Below are 14293 nucleotides of genomic sequence, written 5' to 3'. Positions count from 1 at the left end.
TGTGTGTGTGTGTGTGTGTGTGTGTGTGTGTGTGTGTGTGTGTGCAAGTGCGTGCATGCATGCAGGGGAAGCCCATTACTTGATGAAATCGTTGAACAGGCTTGTGGTGTTGCGGATGATGCGTGCGGCCCGAGACTCTTCGTGCAGACACATCTGCAGGAACAGCCCATCATCCATGTGGCCTTCAGGAGCTAGGCAGGCCTGGCTCAGGAAACACACAAAATAATCTTGTTAGTGTTAGAGCAGACTGAGAGCAGCCATCCCCAGCCTGGAGGCCGGGGACCACTGCTGTGACCATATTGCAAGTGGACCCCCAAATGAATGGCAAAACAGTAGGATATTAATGATAATGTAACATTGAATGCTGCACTATGTAACTTTCCTCCTCTACCTTCTGGATTTTAACTTGGGTCTACTGTGCAAGTGCTGACAATTTTATCACTGAGGTAACAGGGCCTGCCTGCTTGCTCCGGGAAAAATTGAAAACAACTGAAAAATGTACAAAAAGCATGGAACCCTACCTTTAAAAACACAAATGACACTAAATCTGTTCAAATCGAGGTTCACAGCCAAATACATATACCGGTACATTTGAGTGTTGTTGACATGACAATGTTTGAGAACCACTGGTATAGATGGTCCTCTATTTCTAGACTACGACACCAGGGTAATCTGACTCGTTGTAATAAAACGGCTTAATCCAATTGTAGTGTGCACGTGCGTGTGTGTGTGTGTGTGTGTGTGTGTGGGGGGGGGGGGGGGGGGGGTTGGGCAGGCGCCTTTTGCTGTCTCTGGCAATGCGCCCAGAGACGAGCGTCACTCCTCATGCCGCCCTAAACTCTCTAAGCTCTCTCTCCCCCAAAACTAACTGTAAGCCGTCCTCCACTGTCGCCCTCCCTCTGCGAGACCCCATTATCACATTTAAATAGGCCGCCGTCTCCTATGTCCTGGGATATTGGGGGACTGTGCGGGAGCTGTGCCAACTCTGAGCAATCAGGGACAGCTAACGCTCCCATTTGATTGGGTGTGACAAGTTGCTGTGTATTGAGATCAGAGGTGTTATGATAAATCGGGATGACTACCCATGATCCCACTGTACATGGAGTTAGATAAGCATTATATTTCAGACCGCATCATTTAATTAGTCTGCAATGATGAGAATGTATTTTTATTTTTTATTTTTTGAGGGGTGCTAGCCCCTCCAACACCTGGCTTTGTGTGTTCCCCTCGTGACGTCATGTGGCAGCCAAGTCTATGGACTTTTTATGTTTATCTTATTCATGCGGCATGCCCCTGTGATGTCATGTGGCAGCAAAGTCTATGGACTTGGACCCTTTATGCACTATTATATTATATTATTATATTTCCAGACAGTCCACCGTCAACACCTTTTGTAAAGGTACTGATGCAGGCACTGTTTCAGGCCAGGGTATTGACTATTTTAACGCATTAATTAAACATTTACTGTGTAATGGAAAAAAGCATTTGTTGCTCACCCTTCTTTTCATGATACCTAGGCGGATAGACTTTGCGTCAGGTGCCAGGTAGGACAGCCACAGGCCTGTCGCTACGTGCATGACGAAGCAGATGGAGTCTCCGTACTTGATCTCTGGCGCGCCCATGCCATCGATGTCTCTCTTCACACCAGAGTCAACCGCCTTTTCCTGTTGGATTCACACATGGAGACACACGCACACAAGACATATTGTGCTTAGACTTAGAACGGCAGCATCACTCCCAATCTCCCGCCGTGGTCTGAAAACCCACCTTTTCAGACTCCATCATGGCCCATAGGACTTAGATAGCACTTTTTAGACTTAGATACGTAGCATTTGAAACAGACCTATAGCATGTCATGTAGACAGCACAATAATTGCATTGTATGTAGTCATAGCACTTCATAGTACATATGTATAGCATAGGGGTGCAGGCTTTAGTTCCGACATACTATTGATCCGAAACCTCAATCCTAACCTAACCCTAACCGCAAGCACGGGAGCAGCGCATGTCGGACCATCGCTTTTTCGCATCGCATCGCATGTCCCCCCCGCTTCGGATCTTCGGTGTGTCGGAAAAGCATGCGCACCCCATAGCATAGTATAGTATATATACAGTTTATATGAATATATTCATATAAACTGTATACTATACTATGCTATACTAGAACATATCTATATAATGACACTATAGTGTCATTATATAGATATGTTCTAGTTACGTTCGCTTACGCATGTTTCATGATAAATGCATTTTATATATGTGATGTATTCCCATGCCTTTTTGTTCTTGCTTAATGTAAATCGCTCTGGATTAAGAGCATCTGCTAAATGCCTAAATTGTAAATTGTAGACTGAAGTGCATGGGAGAGGTTCAACTCATTTATGCTAAATGTATGCGCCATTGCGTGATGGCGTCACGTGGCTTCATGGTCCAATAGGGGGACTGCGTGCTCGCCTCGTTAGCGCTGCTGCGTTCACGGCCTGGCAGAGATGGGATGGATTACAGGGGAGAACATTAAATGCCACTGTTCCAACACGGTGACCTTTACATAGGAACCGAGTGACAGCAGAACACACCGACAATGAAGGGAGCAAGGAGAAAGCGAGACATGGAGGAAGCCAACACGTTCCACAGGGACATATTTTCGAAAGAAAGGAGCACTTAGATGTGCTCTGTTAAATTCAGACATTTAAGACTGAGATAAGAAATTGTGCATGCCCATCCCTTCTGAGATTCTAAAGTGCCTCCTTTTGTTATTATGTTTTAGCATAATGCTGTTAAAATGGAACCCTGAAGGGATAGAAAAATAGTGGATGAAAAATATGGGTTGTTAAGGCGGAGAAATAAAGTAAGAGGAGTTAAGGATAAGGAATGAGAAGTGAAAATACTTAATAATAAATAAATTAAAGGCGTGCAGGGTCTTCATGCTCTGATGACAAATGCCCCATGACTACCTAATTGAAAACAGCCATCAACAGGGTCAGTTAGAATTAGGCCAGTGGAATACATGCATGGCTGCTACAAACACTTATTGTACAATAATATCAAATTAATAGCTGTGAAAATAAAACGTATACGAATTTCCTACCGTACTGTTAATTGTTATTATTGTATTATCATTTAAAATGTTGATGATTTGGTTGTGGAAATGTTGTGATGGGAATAACATCTCTGATGTATTTTGGCTAAAATGTTTGAGACAGAGAATTACAGATTCAAAGCCTTGCAGTCCATTGTTCATTAGAACCAATCATAACAACCACAGCAGTGTGCGCTACGAGCTTGAAGATCTGAAATTTTTTAATAGCTAAAGTATAACGTAATGCTTAAAACACCAATTGTGTGTCTGTCCGTTTGAGCACGGAATGTGCTCAGCTGATTGGCTGAGCACGGAATGTGATGTATGATGACGTATGATGTATATAATATACGTTCCTAGCTGGGAATGAGTTAAGACCAGGAGGCGTGGCCAAGGCCATTTAGCTATTTTGAGTGGCTAAACAGCATTGGCCACGCCTCCAGGCCTTAAGTTAAGTCTCAAGACCTGGTAATTTAAGACGCGTAAAACAGGGCCCTCGAGCTCTGCAAACCTTCTCTCAGTCATACAACTGCATTTCATGCTTTCTCAGAAAACTGAGATATCAAGATTTGAAATGTCACTGGTCAGAGGTTTTGAAAACAGTTGTTTATAGTAAGACCTTTCAGATAAGGTGTTTTTCCAGTATCTACAGCTTGGACAAAAGAATCACTCATAAATATAAAACTGTTTCGCTAGTTTTATCTTGCTCTGAGCAACACATTCACTAGAGATATTGAACATTCTTTGAATGGATGGATTTAGCAAAGGCACACTGACCGTTGACTACAGTCTGCCAGAGAGTGCTCTGGTGGACTGTAGTCAACGGCCTATGCTCCATGAAAAGGAGCGATAGGCATAAGTAAATAAGTACGGTAAGTACTGTACACTGACCTTGGAGGGCCTGAAGCAGAAAGCGGTGGCTTTGGTGTCAGACTTCAGTCTGTCCTGTAGGACCAGACTGCCGTCCTCCGTCTTAGCCAGGTAGTGTCCGGTGGAGAGATGGCGCAGGCGGAACGATTGGCCCCAGCGGATGTGACTACCGCACCAGCTAATCAGCAGCACACATGCACCCACAAATATGTCACAAGTCATATATCGCCAGCTTTTTATTTGTCAGCTGACTGATTATATAGAACACTCAACACAGCAATTTAATTTGATACCTTCCCCTACCCTGAGGGTTTAGTTAATTTTAAATTGTGTGGTTTTTCTTTTTATCGAACCCTGGATACAACTGTAAAATCTCCACACTGCTGAAAATGGAAGCAGTTTATCTTAACTCACAAAAATGTCATGTCCTCATTGAAGAAGTGAGGTATGGATATGAAACAGATTGCTATGGAATGGAATGGAACTCTGACTGGAGTTTGCAATTTGGAAGACGTTTCGTCTCTCGTCTCACAGGTGAAGCTTTGGAACGAGCAAATGGTTTCTTTGATGCAGTCTGTGAATGTTCAAAGAGCTGAAGATGTGACTTTGGGGAAATTGTGTGGGTGGGCATATGGGGAGAGAGGGAGAGAGAGAGAGAGAGAGAGAGAGAGAGAGAGAGAGAGAGAGAGAGAGAGAGAGAGAGAGAGAGAGAGATGGGATAATGGCTGTAAACCTGACGTGACTGCAGAATGCAGCCCTGCAACAGAATGGAATGGAATATATATATATTTTTAGCAGTATTTATGGCATTGGACACAAAAGTGTCCAAGAGGTGCAGAAGCACTCAAAAACTAAAAGACATTTGGAGAGAGAGAGAGAGAGAGAGAGAGAGAGAGAGAGAGAGATGGGATAATGGCTGTAAACCTGACCTGACTGGAAAATGCAGCCCCCTAATTGGTAGGAGCCTTATACAGCACATAAACTTGCCTGGGACATTTTCATCTATCATACAAAAATGCACCAACTAAGTATTCAGGGCTGCACGCTTAAAATAATTATGACCTCATCGTATTTATGTAGCCTTAAGAGGCTCATGTTATGGGCCTTTATGTAATGTGAGGATTTAATGAGAAGTGTTTCCATATTTTTGGGGGTGGTGTATTATTACTGTGTGTGTGTGTGTGTGTGTGTGTGTGTGTGTGTGTGTGTGTGTGTGTGTGTGTGTGTGTGTGTGTGTGTGTGTGTGTGTGTGTGTGTGTGTGTGTGTGTGCATGTGTGTACGCGACTATGCGTGCGTGCGTGCGTGCATGCGTGTGTGCATACTGTATATACCCATATGTTTGAGGGTGTTTCATATGACATTCACGTGTGATCTCACCTGATCCTCAGAGGCTCCAGTCTCCAAAGGGAGCGTGCTTTAGAAGCCCCCTTGCCCGCTGCCTCATAGTTCACTATCCTGGGAAAACAGAGTGGAGAGAAGGGCTCTTTCACTTCTGGTTCTTCTATAATGCAGTGTAAGATAAGTATATGGTATAATAGCTTGGACAGGTTCTGATGACGCTTGGTGCCAAAGTCGATGATAAAAGCATTATAAAATCTTTACTGCTTGAGCTATTGGAAATGATAAAAGAATGTATGCAGTGCCCTCCCTGCACCTTGCCAAAAAGGGGCCATTAAACATGAATTATTTCTATGACCTTCATGTGTGTCCACATTAATGTGTGTCTTAACCCATTTTGACCTGAGATCAGATTCTAAAAATGTCTGTTTGAAAATGACAGTTTTCAGAAAAAGCTATTTTTCTATGTCAGTCGCTCTTCGATTTTTCTAAAATAGCAGACCTACAAGCTATGAGCTTGTAGATCTGCTATTTTTCAATAGCTAAAGCATAACATAATGCACCAAAAGGGGTTCCCTCCCAAAATGGGTTAATCTGAAACCTAGAAATATTATCTATGGATTCACACCTGTAGAAAAGGCACCCACTGACATTTTATTAAATGCCAACTGACTCATGGATTAAAGTTTGTATTTGATTATTTTTGCTTTATTCCTTTCCCAAAACAGTCAGATAACAGACTGCATACAGCCTTCCTTCAAGGTGATTTGAAGGTTGAAAAGCTTCCATTGCTTTTCTTTTTGAGGGGCGCTAGCCCCTCCTATATACAGGTTTAATGTTTGTTTTTCCTTAGACAAGTTTTTTTTTTTGTCCTTCGTTTGTTTTGTCCTCGATTTTGTAAGATGATAAGAGCGCCTCTCACTTCACACGGGTGTGATTTTTTTCATACATAGGAAATGTTTCACCATTGTACAAGCCTCTTTTTCAGCAATTCCCTGCTTCACTCACACAGTTGCAAACAGTCACACCTGAAGACTGCCCAGTGTCACCCACGGCTAAATCATGAGAGTTAATTTAAATGGTATTCAGGACTTCGCTGTGCAGATGATGACTGAACATTTCTGACATTTCCCCAGCCACCTTCCCAGCTTCCACACAGCTTATTGTGGTATAGCCGGGCATGGCCAGACTATTCTTTTTTGCATTGGCAGATTCGTCTGGTTTCCAGGCTAACCTTGTGGCCAAAAAGCCACAAAATGCAAATGGAGTTTGGAGCCACCTACCTCTGCTCCTCTTCGCTCTGATCTGCGTTAGGGATGGTCAAGGTCTCATCATGGCCATGGAACAGGCGCATCACATGCCCACCAACCAGATGTCCTGTTGACCAAAGAGAACACTCGGTAATCAAGACAGGGATATTACTAGAAGCCAGGTGAAAAGTACATATCTATCTGCATTTGAAACTTTAAGCCTTATTTTATACTTAGTTGTACAGCGCTGCCTCGTGCCATAAACAAGACAGACAGTACAGATAGAGCAACGGTAGTCTCACACAGCAAGCTGATGGGACATCTCCACCTACCGATACGTCTGGTGACATCTACATTCAATGTACGGGTTAGAACTGGGTGGAAACACTTCGAAATTTAAAAATAAACTGCACTGCAAAACCAATGCAAAGACTATGGGGCAGTTCGTCATATTGGAACGGTAACAGGATTTGTTTTCGAGGCAATGGGTGTGGTTTGTCAGAGGAGGAATTTCAGTCAGACAATCAGTAGGAAGAGGTTTCCGATGGTCTGGCTGTGTGAGACTGCTGCAAAGTTTAACTCCTGAGAAACGACATAGGAACAGAGAGGAACAGTTGTTATTGGTGATGATGAGGGTCCTCTGAACTTGCCTACAGCCACGTTGCTGTTAGAGCAGGTGGGCTGGACGTTCCACAGAGTCTGTATGAAGGCTGCATCGGCGGCAACAGCGTTGTTGGCGATAGACAAATGCTGCAAGAGAGGGACAGCATGGTTTATTCAAGGCTGGGTGCTGTATACCGTAAGTGCTTGCCCATGTGTGTGTGTGTGTGTGTGTGTGTGTGTGTGTGTGTGTGTCTGCAGATGAATGTGCCCTACACGCAGGTGTGCCTGCATGCGTCAATAATGTCAAATCTGGGAATACATTTCTTACCAAGAATTTTCTTTACCAATGTGTTTGTTAAAGTGTTTACTAACATATCCCACATCGGTTTCTATTCAACCACCCTAAGGGGATTTTTGACAGCTGCTGAAAGTTGGGGTATATTATTTATAAGGCAAAATGTTCTAAATTTAATTATGCTTTAAGTAGCATGTGACATGTCAAACTAGGGAGTTTTCATGATTCTGAATCCATTCCAAGCATTAGTTTTGCACTCCTTGGGCTAAAAACGGCCATACCCGTCATCACAAATGTGATGAGGTCAGCATATTTAGGCACATTTGGGAAAGTGGCTATGGCCAAACTCCCTAGTTTGACATGTTACATGCTACTTCTGTACAGTTCTGTACAGGGGTTCTGTACAGTATGTACACTATTTTGATGCTGCTATATACATATTTGAAGTTTTTCAGAAAAGCGTTTTTAGAATCGGCATCAGTCCAAAATGGGTTAAACCATAATGAAATTTAGAACATTTTGCCTTATAATGGTTGTTGATGTACCCCAACTTTCAGCAGCTGTCAAAAATTCCCCTAGGGTGGTTGAATATAAACCAATGTGGGACATGTTAGTAGACACCTTTACAAACACATTAGTGAAGAAAATTCTTGGTAAGAAATGTATTCCCAGATTTTATTAATATCCTCTAACTATATGGTTGTAGGCTTAGCTCTCTATGAGTTCTAGTTGATACTTCATTCCAGCTAAAATGCTTGGAGGGATTCCTATCTCAATATTCTGAGCTGGGGAAGAGAGCGGAATCTCAGAATATCCTATCGCTTTACAACAGTATATTTCCAGTGGGGGCACAGTGTTGATTTCCACATGAATAAATAATGTACTTGTTACATTGTCGGTTAACAAAGTCCACAACCGTCTATTTTGGTATTGATGTCAATCATTTGCCATCCCCGCACATATGGTTGAATCCATAAAAAGCATATGGCCATGCCAGTCAAAATGTGCGGCCCCCTCCCTCTATACAGTGTAGAGTCCACACCAAACCTGTCCCACTGGAAGAGCCCATGAGACTTCTGATACAGTTTCATCCATTTGTATGAGACATAGACTAATAGCCACCTAACCTTGAAAAGGCTGTGTCATGGTCATGGACCACAATCATTGCACAAAGTAATGGGCGTACCGATTTCCCCACGTCTGAATACAGGATGCGTTCCATTTCTTTCGTGGCAGAGTTTACCACCGGGGCCACATCAGGTAAAGATTTCCCATCGGCGAGAGAAGATGAAAGCCTGGCGGTGGACCAGCTTCTGCGAGTAATTGCAGATCTGCCTCTCAGAGCAGACGCCAAAAGCAAAGGCTACCTTGCTATCGGATGCTTGGCACGTCTAACGTATTGCCTTCTCTCTCTGGCCCTATCTCTTTCTCCCTATTGTCATCTCTCTTTCCTTCTCTGTCATTCCTTCTATTAAGTTAATTACGGTTGGCTCTGTACTTTCTGCATAGGGGAGAGCACATTAATGTCAGCTCATCTGAGAGATTTATCTCATCCATAAAATAAATATATAACAAAGCAGCCAACAACAGGGGTTCACTGGTAATCAGAATTCCATTACAGATATGTTTGAAGTTTACTCTTGAATTGCCTCGTCACTCTGGGACGGAGGCAGTGTCTGAGGCCTATAAAAGTTTTAGGAGCTATGTTTGAGGCAGTGAACCAAAGTGGTGTGGCTTGCTTTGGCCTTTTCAATAATGCCCCCTGAATATCTCCAAGCACACCATTCTATTCTCAGATAAAGCAGCAAATAAGCATCAAGGCAAATTCTTTAACAAACCAAGCTCAAACAGGAAAACCAGACAGATGGACTATCTGCCAGAACTTGGTTCTCATCTGAAGACAATTAAGAGACAATTTAGCACTCAGGTCAGCTACGAGAAGGATACACTGTAGCCTTATTTATGTGGGGCTTTTCTGTTTGGATGTATGGGCTGTCAAGGCCAGAAAGTAGTTTTTTGCCACTCAGTAGGCATTCCCGCATAACTTCCGGGTATGATGATGATGTCATGCGCATACCCTCTATAATGCTATAATGAAATTATTCTTACAGAAAATAATAATTAAAAAAAAAATATTCCAACCACTGGTTCCTTACATTAAGAACTTGCTGATGTCTGAATGCTGAGGTATGTACAGGAACTGTAATGTAAGTATATTAAAGATGGAGTGCCGTGATTTTTAAGAGGTGACAGTACTTGGTGTGGTTGTTATGTGCAATGATGTCTGCCCTTTGTATTTAGGGTTTCTTCCTGGAGGCTGAAACCTTGACAGTCAAATGTACCAATGAAATAAACAGTGAAATCGTATCATCACAATATCCCCTAACCCCTCCCCCTTTATTATACAACTACAGCAGTTCAGGTGGATCAACACCCATCACCACACACCAGGCAAACCAGTTATACTTAATGAACTGGTGAGCGTGTCCACATAAAAACTAAAACTGCACACTTTGCACACGATTCTTCCTCCTTATATAATAATTATACATGATGATCATGTTTTAGGGTGGAAAAAATCACAGCACTCTTTAAAACAAATGCTGATGCCAATAAGCACAACACATCCTCTTTATTCTGTTTGCATGCGTGTGATTTACATGAAATATTGTCATTCCTATTTGGAAATGGGACAGTTTAACAGTGTTACTGGACACTGGCTTACCAGATATCGCTCCGTGGAAACACTGACAAGAATCAGGTCATCTCCGATGCGTACTTTCTCTCCTTCTGACCTCTGTTTGGACGCTGGATGGATGGTCCACCAACACGCCTCTCCTACACACACACACACACACACACACACACACACACACACACACACACACACACACACACACACACACACACACACACACACACACACACACACACACACACACACACACACACACACACACACACACACACACACACACACACACACACACACACACACACACACACACACACACACAGAGCTTTTATGCTCACTCATTTTCGAATTATTAAAGGTAAGTGGTAACAGGAGTCTCCCCATCTCTCCAGCTCTTTAATAAACAGTAAATAAATGTTCAGGTGGTTAAGTAAGTTGCAAAATCAGGAGAGTGAGCCCATTTATCAGCTTAATTTTGTTCCAGTTGCAATTTTGTCTGCTCATTTCTTTGTGTCATCACTTCCAATTTCACTAACCTGTATCCTGTCTGAGTTCTCTATCTTGATTCAAATCAAATCAAACTTTATTTATATAGCACATTTAAAACAACAGAAGCTGACCAAAGTGCTGTACAGGCTGAAACAAGCAGAGCATCACAGCACCCATTGGCGCACAGACAAAAAGTAGAGACACAAAATGGCTGGAGAGACATGGAGACTATAGCAATGACTACTACCACAATATAGAGCTATTTAACACTTTAACACAATCATGTACCCTAATATAGCAATGAAAAACATGTCTTAGTGGGAAGTATTGTTTCTGAATGAAAAATGGCTGAGGGTAATTTTTTCAACTGGAATGACCCAAAGTGTGCAGCCTGCAGCCCTTAAATTTGCACATCAGGCTATATTCAAAATATAAGAAAGAGGGTCATTCCATTTACTCTTGAAACAGCTATACAATAATAATGAATAAATCTGAAACATGCAGAGATGTAATTGGTCCATACTGTACCTATTGAATCTTCCTGAAGTCCTACGTCAAATGACAGCTTGTCTGTCAGAGACCTTGATGTCTTCAAACAGGTCAGATACTGGTGGGAATTAAACAAAACCGAGACTGTTTGCTAAAAGGAACTTCATGAAAGGTCTTTTTTTCCCCAAGGCTATACACTCTGCAACATTTTGATATTATTCTGCCAGCATCTGACTGAGTCAAATTAGTACAATAAATGCACAGCAGCAGCACTGACTCTAAAAGAGCAGCTTTTATTTTTATTTTAAGTAAAACTTCTTATTATGTGAGGTCATATTCAAATTTGAAGGCAGAGGGTAGTTCCAAATGCCAAGAAATACAATAACCAAAGGGAATAATTTTAAAGCACTATTCCACTAACTGGTGCATTAGAATATACTGAGGGATGCAGGGATGTTTTCACATAGCAGACTATCTATCATACCACTCAAATGAAATACTATGTTAAATACTGTACACTGTATGACCTTTTACCCAAAGCCTTTGTTTTGTACTACACAGACGGGCAACATGATCACATCAAACTCTAGTATGGAGTGCTTATAGACAAGTCTTTACAAAGTCTTTATACACTCACCATGGAGCTGAAGCCGTGTCGCAGTAGGATGGCATGACCATAGAGGAGGGTCCGGTGTCCGCCCCCCTGGCCCGCCTGCCACCAAGCAAAGAGGAAAGACAACATCGGTAGGTAAGACGGTACGGGATGCCTATATATGGCACTCATAATACCAGTGCTTTAATGGACCATACCGGTGGTCTGGCATGTTTAGCCCATTGACTGTCACTCACATGTACTGTACGTGCAACACACTATACTGTATCACGGCCAACAATTTTCCATTTGTTTGTTTTCCAAAGAAGCCACTTGCTTCCAAGCAAAAATGTGTCAATGTAGGAAAAATGTTATTCAGGAACAAAATCCTGCAAGGATGTTTAGCCAACATTGACTAAAATGTTGCAGGTAACATTTAAATGACTTTGGAGAAAATGTAAACAAACAGAATCCAAACATTAAGCCATTAACGGAACAATGGTTTATGTTTATGTATATGTACAATACAGAACACAGTACTATATGGCCGAAGCTGTAAATAGACAATGGCATGGATTGACGTCGGTATGGTCCTTTAAATTAACAGAGCTTCAATACTAAATTAGCATGCTGTACAGTACTTCTGGTCTGTCAGTTGTTGTGTATAGTACTTATTCCATCAGTAGTGTAGAGCCTGATTTATACCTCATTGTACAACAGAGTTGGAAATATCCCGTTTACAAGCTCACAACATGTATCCGCGAGCGACCCATTGTGAGCTTGCAAACCGGCTATTTTCGGCACGCAACACCGCCGTACACATAAGTTAGGCATGGCTCTCCTGTAGTTCTGACTACTTGGGAGACATCTCAACAGCCGGAGAAAATAGAACAATAGAGGACATTACTATCCTCTATTTCTGGCGCCGCCGCCATCATGTGCAAACAGATGAGGAGACAGACAAGCAGGAACGGAGACAAACTACACACTGTCAAAACAGACACGTAGCACACTCGTTAAGACGCCTTTCTCATTCTGCTGACAAAACGAGAACAATTTCGTTACAGTACCATGGCTGAGGAAATGTGGGACGTGAGCAGAGTGAAAACAAAAACGAGAAGAAGATGGTTTAAAGATACTCAAAGAAAATCATGTAAGATGAGGATAGTGTTGGTACCAGTTGTTCCCCCATTCGATGAGATAAAAAAAAATGCTACTTACCCTCTTTATCAACCTCTAGAGGCATTAAGAGAATAAATAATAATGAGTGATGTTCAAATATCAATTGTAATAATCAATTCACCCCCCCCCCCCCCCCCCAACTCTGCATAGTAAACAGAACAAAAATAAAGATACACCAGATACTCCTGTGTAAAAATAAATGTCAATCCGTGGTTAGTTATCTTCTCCCCATTCAGGAGCTCATTTGTTAGGGCTTTGCTTGTGTGCATGGGCACTGGTTACATTAAAACTGACCTAAAGGGAACTCCCAAGTCTCCTCTGAATCTGACCCATCTCTAATCTTAAGCGAGTCTGTCCCAGCTGGCTTGCATAAGGTGGACGAAAAAAGAAACCGACGTTCGATCAAAAGATGGAAGAGTATACAAGAACAGCTGGGAGTGGAGAGGGTCCACAGAGAGAAGGGGGTACACAGAGAGAGTGGAAGGGGCCATGGCAGGTGGGTGGTATGAGGAGTGGTGTCCGGCCCGTATTTCAGGCTTCCTGTTGTGCTGACACATCATGGTCAGGAATTGTGACCTTTGGTGTGATGGCAGCGCCTCTCTCCTTGTCATATTACTGTGTCATGCACTGCTTGGTACTGGTGTGTGTGTGTGTGTGTGTGTGTGTGTGTGTGTGTGTGTGTGTGTGTGTGTGTAATACAAAGACTTTAAAGTATGTGTATGCATGCCAGTCCGTGACCGTGAGTCTGCAGCCATAATATGTACAGCATGGGTTCTCAAACTTTCATGTCAAGCCACAGACTGATCTTATTATGCCACGGACCCACATTTGAAAAGATGTCATGCCAGGGTCCCCCAAAGATCTTAATAGTGATCCTTATAGAAAGAAACCACAGAGGGGTGCCCTGGGCATGGCCATTACTGAGGTTTATCAGTTAATGTTACAGTAATGGCCACGCCCAGGGCACCCCTCGGTGGATTTGTCTACACATCCTGTCATTGGACTAACTTCTAGTCAAATAGTACATGGAATTAAACTGTTCCTCATTTTGCTGAGGACCTCCTGGAAGTCCTCAAGGACCCCTGAGGGGTCCCAGACCACACCTTGAGAACCACTGGTGATCTGCCAACGTGGCTTTATAAAAGCATTCCCTATGCCCAGTGGTGAACAGTACTTGTTTGAGTATCTGTACTTTTGGATACTTGAGGACTTGCAATCAAGTAAGACAAATATTGTACCCTTCCTACATTTCTAGGAAGGGTAAAGGTAAATTATGAATTAACCACTTAAGCCTCATTTCAAATATATTGAAAATAGCAGATCCACAAGCTCAACACACATTGTGATACAACACTTTGTTTCCTTGTAGATCTGCAAGAGGATCTATACTTGAGTACAAGTACTGGTTGA

General features: G+C 42.5%; 1 protein-coding gene across 3 annotated transcripts in view; it reads right to left on the bottom strand.

Annotated features, from left to right (window-relative positions):
- Window positions 1-14293, bottom strand: part of ryr3 (ryanodine receptor 3) — a 162907-nt gene that overhangs the window by 119396 nt on the left and 29218 nt on the right. For all 3 annotated transcript variants that reach the window (XM_080790176.1, XM_080790177.1, XM_080790178.1), the window contains 9 exons: window positions 11747-11821; window positions 11149-11227; window positions 10162-10274; window positions 7189-7288; window positions 6572-6665; window positions 5328-5405; window positions 3971-4127; window positions 1497-1664; window positions 80-201 (listed from right to left, as the gene is read on the bottom strand). In XM_080790176.1, coding sequence (XP_080646302.1) covers window positions 80-201; window positions 1497-1664; window positions 3971-4127; window positions 5328-5405; window positions 6572-6665; window positions 7189-7288; window positions 10162-10274; window positions 11149-11227; window positions 11747-11821 — 986 coding nt within the window. The remainder of the gene's footprint in view (window positions 1-79; window positions 202-1496; window positions 1665-3970; window positions 4128-5327; window positions 5406-6571; window positions 6666-7188; window positions 7289-10161; window positions 10275-11148; window positions 11228-11746; window positions 11822-14293) is intronic.

This window comes from Protomyctophum bolini, assembly GCF_963924005.1.
Source record: "Protomyctophum bolini genome assembly, chromosome: 19".
Classification (NCBI taxonomy): Eukaryota; Metazoa; Chordata; class Actinopteri; order Myctophiformes; family Myctophidae; genus Protomyctophum; species Protomyctophum bolini.
This window is presented reverse-complemented; position numbering and strand designations above follow the sequence as displayed.